The sequence below is a fragment of the Meles meles genome, chromosome 10, assembly GCF_922984935.1.
Source record: "Meles meles chromosome 10, mMelMel3.1 paternal haplotype, whole genome shotgun sequence".
Lineage (NCBI taxonomy): Eukaryota > Metazoa > Chordata > Mammalia > Carnivora > Mustelidae > Meles > Meles meles.
In genome coordinates this window covers 88,036,311-88,042,711 of record NC_060075.1, presented here as the reverse complement: position 1 = coordinate 88,042,711, position 6,401 = coordinate 88,036,311, and the positions used below count along the sequence as shown (strand labels likewise).

Sequence of the window (6,401 nt, the reverse complement as noted above, 5' to 3'; positions counted from 1 at the left end):
ACTCAGTTCTCCATCTCACAGCCCATCAGATCATGACCTGAGCTGAAACCAAGAGTTGGACACTCGACTGAGCCACCCAGGTGCCCCTAAAGACAATTTATTTTAAGCTGCAACCTTGGAAACAAGCATGGCCAGATTTGATCCCAGACCCCTCTTCTTACTGAGTGCCTTTGACAAATCACGTAACTTCTATGAATCTCAACTTTGTCTTCTAAAAAGTGAGGATAACTATCTCCTTCACAGGGTGATGTAAGGATTTAATGAGGTAATCGGATATGAGTAAAGAAGAGTTATTTCCCCATCCCTCTAACAACGTCAGCATGCATTCCTTAGGAGTGGTTTGCAGTGGTTAAGTGTTGGGACTCTGGAATCAGACTGCTCAAGTCACAGCTGTCTCACTTATCAGCTGTGTGACCTTGGACAAGTTACTTGACCTCTCTGTGCTTCATTTTCATAATATGAACAATGAGGATATTAATAGTACTTTTCCCATAAAGTTGTTATAAGGATTAGAAGAGCTGAATCTATTAAATATTGAGGACAGCACTTCAGCACAGAGTAAACATTTAAGTGTTAGCTAAAAATGTGCAATAGTTTTGGATTCTTTCTAGAAGTGATTCCTTTTGTGTTAGGTTATAGTCACCTAACTGGACAGGAAGACAGATAACAGTCATGCCAGCTGTGGGGTGAGTTTCTTGTAATTCTGTTTGGGGCGACACTGCCTGCTGTGGACAGGTGGTGGTGGTGGTTCTCCTTCTAGCTAAGGGCAGTTCTGGGTAAGAGCCTCTAGAGCCAGCAGCCCTGCTATCTTGCATCCAGCCTTTGTTACTGATACTGGGCAAATTAACATTTCTGACTGTTCACTCCCTTGTGAAATGGGGATGATTTTGGCCTCTGGGCGTGGTGTGAGTATTATATGTGGTCATTTACCTACAGTCCCATGTAGCCCGCACCCAGAACAGAGCTTCAGAGTAAAGATTATTATTACATCAAATATATATAGCAGTTGGGCCCTCGGTGGGGTTCAAAGGAAGGAAAACCAGGAGGCAGCTAGAAGTGGGGCCCTTTCTGCCTGTGTGAGCTCGGTCTGGGTAAGAGGAAGAAAAACAATCTCTTCCTTTTGCAACCTAAATGACTACAGACGTCTCCCTGTCTTTCGCACCCCCCCAACCCCCAAATAGGCAAAGACACCGTTCTTTTCAGTTTTATAATCTACTCATTTCTGTAGGTGCGGGTTTATCTGGGCTTGGTGGTAAGCCAAGGGTGGGTGGGGAGAAGCATTAAAACCTGGCAACCCAGCTCCCCCATCTCCGGATGCCGCAGGGCTCCTGCCAGCCGTCCTCGGTTAAAAAACGTGCTTTTTATTTCACTTCCCCGCAGTCTCCTGTGCAGCAGCTCATTACCACCCGCTTCAATCACCCCTGCCAGCATCTCCCCAGAACGTTTTCCCCTTCCCCCATTTCAGGGACATTGGTCGTAGCTGACATTTAAAGGAAATAAACACGGATTTTAAAAATTACAACCTTCTCCGCCTGAAGAACCCAGCAGCAATGAATAACCGAACAGTCCAGCGAAGAGCGCCTGTCGGGGCTCAGCTCCGCCAGCCCTTCCTGCCACACAATTCCCCACACCCGAGCAGCACAAATCACCATTTCCAGGCACCACTCGAGGCTGCCAATTCCACTTTCGCTTAATCTCATTTAAAATCCGGCTACAGATGAGGCTCTGTCGCTGCGGCGAGGAACCGGGCGGGGGGCAGCGGGAGGGACGCGAGGCCTGGATGGGAAGGGAGCTCAGGGGCCCCTCGCGGTTCGGGGCCGCGGGCGGATCCCCAGAACAAGTGCAGGCCGCCCGGGCTCCGAGGCGGGATAGCCCCGAGGGGCGCGGGGCGCAGGCGGCGCAGACAAAGAAGCCGCCGCCAGCGCCGGCCCCACCAGCCCTCTCCTTCCCCCGCGCCTCCTCTCAGGAAAAAGAGGGAAATCTGAGGGCCAAAGGGGACGGTCTTCTCCTTGTGCTCCTCCAGACAGCTGGCGGGAGGTTCTCTCTCTCCAAGGTTCCTCCGTCCCTTGCTGTAGATTGGCGGCCCCCGTGGCCCCCAATAGCACCCCCAGACCCACCCCCTTCTCCGGCTCGCGCCCCTCGGCGGCCCTTCCGGGTGGGAAGGGCGCTGCGGCGCCCGGGCCCCGGGAGGCGTACGGCCCGCGCCTCCCGAGGTGCGGGCGAGCGAGCCCGAGAGGGCGGGGGCCGGGCGGGCGCGCGCGGGGCGGCGCGCGGGGGCGGGGGAGCGGCCGGGACACGTGTGGCTGCGGCGCGGGGGGAGACTCGGCGCCCGGGGCTTTAAGAAGGTGTGGAGGGGGGCGGGCGCTTTCCCAGGCCTGGCCGAGGGGCGTCGCGCAGAGGCGGCGCGGCGGCGGCGGCGGCGCACCGAGGCGGCGGACGACGCGCTCTCGGAGCCCGCAGCCCGGGTCCCGCTCTCTCGCGGCCCAAAGAAACTTTGCGAGCCGCGGTCTCCCGCGGAACTTCCCAGCGGGGCTCTGCGCCCGAGCCCGCTCTGCTCGCGTCCGCCGCCTCCTCGCCTTCTCTCCGCGTGGCTCCTCCGTCCCGGCGCCTCCCAAACTGAATGAGCGAGCGGCGCTCGGGGCGCGCGGCGGCGGCGGCGGCGGCATGGAGCGCAGTTGCTGGGCCCCGCGGACTTTCCTCCTGGCGCTGTTGCTGGGGGCGACGCTGAGGGCGCGCGCGGCGGTGGGCTATTACCCCCGCTTCTCGCCCTTCTTTTTCCTGTGCACCCACCACGGGGAGCTGGAAGGGGATGGGGAGCAGGGCGAGGTGCTCATTTCCCTGCACATTGCGGGCAACCCCACCTACTACGTACCGGGACAAGAATACCATGGTAGGTACCACAGCTGCTCCGCGCTCGCCGCCCGGCCCGGTGCGCCCGCGAGCGCAGCTTTTTATCCCTTTCCTTCTTCCAAGGGGCCATTTAAACCGGAGGCAGGAGAGCCCTTCCCTCAACCTTGCGCTCTGTGGAGGGACAGGGAACAAAGTTAGTGAGGATCGAGTCTCGAGTTGGGATTTATTCGCCACACAGCACACACTCCCCTCAAGCATCTCCTCGTAATAAGTCTGTTCTTGGGGGGAAACGCCTGAGAATTGGGGGTTGGCATTTTTTCCCTCCTCACTCCTCGTCCCTGCCCCTGACACGTTTAGTGGGTCCGCGCGTCTTGTTTCCCTAACCCCGGTGCTCGGATTCCAGACCTTTGTCCTGCCCGGTTCCCCCTGAAGGGTAGCCGGGTGGCGTTGGGGCTGGCGCCGGGCTCTGCGGACGGGCTGGTGACAGATTGGCGCGCCCCGGTCTCCGGCTGCCCCGCGCCGTCGCCTGCCCGCTGCAAAGTTCCCGCTGCTCTCCAGCCAGGGTCCCCCATTTCATCCAGTGTCCAACGGCCCTCCTGAAATGGAGCGGCTGCTTCCAGCGCTCTCGGTGCTTTATAAAGTGTCCCTTAAAATGTCCGTAATCGATGGGTTTTTAACAAATTCCTCTTACTTTTAACGTGCTGCTTGTTTTTAAAGTGCTCTCTGTGTTGTTTATTGATGACTTTGTCTTTTATCTGCACAGCTTTAATTTCCAGGTAAGGGCTGGAAGCTCCTTATAATTTAAAGGTATCTTAAAAAAAAAAAAAAAAAGATCGTATGGAGTCCTTCATCGAAATTAAACGTTGCTGAGGAAGTAAAATATAGCTCCAAGAAATAGAATTTTACATGGTGCATGCATGTATTTTAGCTGTTTTAAGCTAGTAAATCGAGTATGTGGGGAGATAAAGATACTATTTTCTGTTATTTCCTCTGGCACTTCTGAATATTTCACTTCCATGGTCCTTCTAAGGTGGGACAGGCACTATTTGATTAGAATTTCAGGGCAAAAATACTTACACCCAACCAAATAGAAACTATTGCCTAGTAATCTCATGGTTTCGATGTCTTGTAGGCTAACAATTATTGACATAGCAGGAGATAATCCACGGAGCAGCTGGCATTTCAGATAAACATGCGTGTAAAAACGATGAGTCCTTAAGTTTTCTGTTTTCTGAAAAACACCTTTGTGTCTACACTAAGATGTTTTACATAAATAAATGCTTTCTGGAGGTTTACAAGAGTGCTTTTACAACTTTCTTGTGGCATGGTGGCAGCCTTGTCTGTAAAGCAGGAGTCTAATTTGGTGGAATTTTAGACTTTGAAAAATTAATTGTCTGTAACTAGTCCCTTCTTTAATAAAGTGTTTCTGAGGCTTGCTTCCCAAGAACGTTCTGGTGTTTTTTAAGGTCCGGGGAATCCTGAAGTGGCAAGACCAGCCAGTTTGATGGTAACCCAGACCTAACCCTAAGACTGATTGATTGAGCTTGTCACTTGGTATGACCCTTAGCAAAGATGCTTGTCTGTCATTAGTTCTAAGTGAGAGCAGTAGGTAAGTGAGCCTGAGCTGGGCTAAAAGATGATTTTCGGGTTGTGATGGAAGACCATGTGATAATACAAAGCCCTTTTATTGTTTTTTTTCCTTCTGTTTTCCACATCCTTTGTAAGGGGCTAGCACAGAAGAAAACTTAAAAATACTGAGATGTGATCTAGACTTTGCTTTTGCTATAAAGCTAGCAAATACAAGTCAGCCAAAGACAAGTCAACCACAATCACTTCCCTGAGTCTGAAAAAGAATGAGTGAGAGAGAGTGAGAAAAAAGTGTAATACTTCAAGTTGGACATTGTGTGGGAAGCCTCAATTTCTACCTCTTTTCTGCCATCAGAAAAGGTAGAGAACTTTCATTATGTAACTTCAAGAAGGTCAAGTTGTTATAAACGTTGAGAACTGTTCATGTCATATTTTAAATTCCCATTATCTGTTTTATCAAATACTTAGACTTTGAAATTGCCTGCTTGAAACAGGCCTTCATTAAGAGTTTTCCCCTGCAAAATGTTCTACAGGTTGAAGAATTGTTTGAAAACGAAGTGATGCTTACTGGTGTCTCTTTTTCTTTCAGTTTTCTAAAAATTAACATTAAAATTAATTGTGTAGCATCTTTAGGAATTGAACTGGTAATAGAAAAACTTAACCTAATACACATTTCTGGTTGGCTCATTTTATATGAGACCAAAATAGGAGGTCATTCAGCCAAAAATTTTTAAAGCTCAGAAATCTGTAAAATATTAGCTTGAGATTTTATTTCTAACCTTCTCAACCTTAAAGGTAACAATTGTATCAGAACAAATCGGTCTTATCTGTGATTTATGTTGAAGTCATCCTTTGGAGGAATGGTGTTTGGTACAGCTGAGGGTTGTCACCTTCTTTACTGAGAGAATGCATTGAGATAGAGGTGGTATATCCCTAACATGGCACACGACTGTAGATCAGACTGTGTCAGCTGCCCCTTGAGATTTGTGCTGTGTGACAGAGCTCAGAATGTGAAATGGAGAGGCAAATGTCAGTCTAGTATAAAATTGGTTCAAAATTACAGGTCTCTGTATGTGTCATCTTTATTGAAAGATTTTATTGAAAATCTTTTGGGGCGCTTGGGTGGCTCCGTCAGTTAAATGTCTGCCTTTGGTTCAGGTCATCATCCGGGGGTCCTGGGATCCAGCCCCAGAGTCAGGTTCGCTGCTCAGTGGGGAGTCTCTTTCTTTCTCTCCCTTTGCTCCTCTCTCTGCCTCTGCTTGCTCAAGCAGTCTCTCTGTCCTCTCAAATAAATCAATAAAATCTTAAAGAAAAAGAAAACCTTTTCAAAAACAAAAACCTAATACTAGAGCATTTGAAGCTTGTATGTCTAACAGAGTTGTCATATATTTCCAGCATATAGTAGATCTATGTATTTGCGGTTTTGGCAACTCTATAAACAGTACGTGATTACTTCTACTAGTCTTCATCTTAATTAAAGAGTGTAACTTGGTACCTCTGTTTTCATCTTCTTATATCACTTATTTTTTCTTTTATTCATTCTTCATTAATTAGTGAGGGAGAGAGTTGGGGGGAAGGGAGAGGGAAAATCTTAAGCAGGCTCTGTGCCCCCAGTGCTGAGCCTGAGACAGGCCTCAATCTCAAAATCTTAAGACCATGACTTGAGCCGAAATCAAGGGTTGGATGCTTAACTGACAGAGTGCCCCATCTTCTTCCAGCTTTTAAGTTCTGTAGTCTGTGACCTTCTTGAGATGGTATCGTTAGTCACAGTGAACTATGGTGTCCTTGCATGAGTATACCACATTGTAGAAACTCAGCAAAAGGAAGTCTTATATACATCATGTTGAATGAGAAAGGTCTGGATCAGAACCTTTTTTTATCTTAAGAATTTACTGTTTTTGCACGAGTCCCAAAATATGGTCATTTCCACAACGTGATTTCCAGGACCAACCTTGAATTTTTTT

The 6,401-nt window shown here is 49.1% G+C and overlaps 2 protein-coding genes across 3 annotated transcripts in view; one reads left to right on the top strand and one right to left on the bottom strand.

Annotated features, from left to right (window-relative positions):
- Nucleotides 1-1,793: 1,793 nt before the first annotated feature.
- LOC123951540 (translation initiation factor IF-2-like) lies at nucleotides 1,794-2,666 on the bottom strand. The gene has a single exon (XM_046020261.1). It carries the CDS (start codon nucleotides 2,664-2,666, stop codon nucleotides 1,794-1,796), a length of 873 nt encoding a protein of 290 aa, XP_045876217.1.
- RELN (reelin) overlaps nucleotides 2,377-6,401 on the top strand; it is a 510,603-nt gene continuing 506,578 nt past the window's right edge. For both annotated transcript variants that reach the window (XM_046020402.1, XM_046020401.1), the window contains exon 1: nucleotides 2,377-2,890. In XM_046020402.1, the coding sequence (XP_045876358.1) occupies nucleotides 2,665-2,890 (226 nt within the window). In that variant the 5' untranslated portion in view covers nucleotides 2,377-2,664. The remainder of the gene's footprint in view (nucleotides 2,891-6,401) is intronic.

Coding starts and splice junctions, on each gene's coding strand:
- LOC123951540 (XM_046020261.1), bottom strand. CDS start 2,666: ATGCCGCCGCCGCCGCCGCCGCGCGCCCCGAGCGCCGCTCGCTCATTC.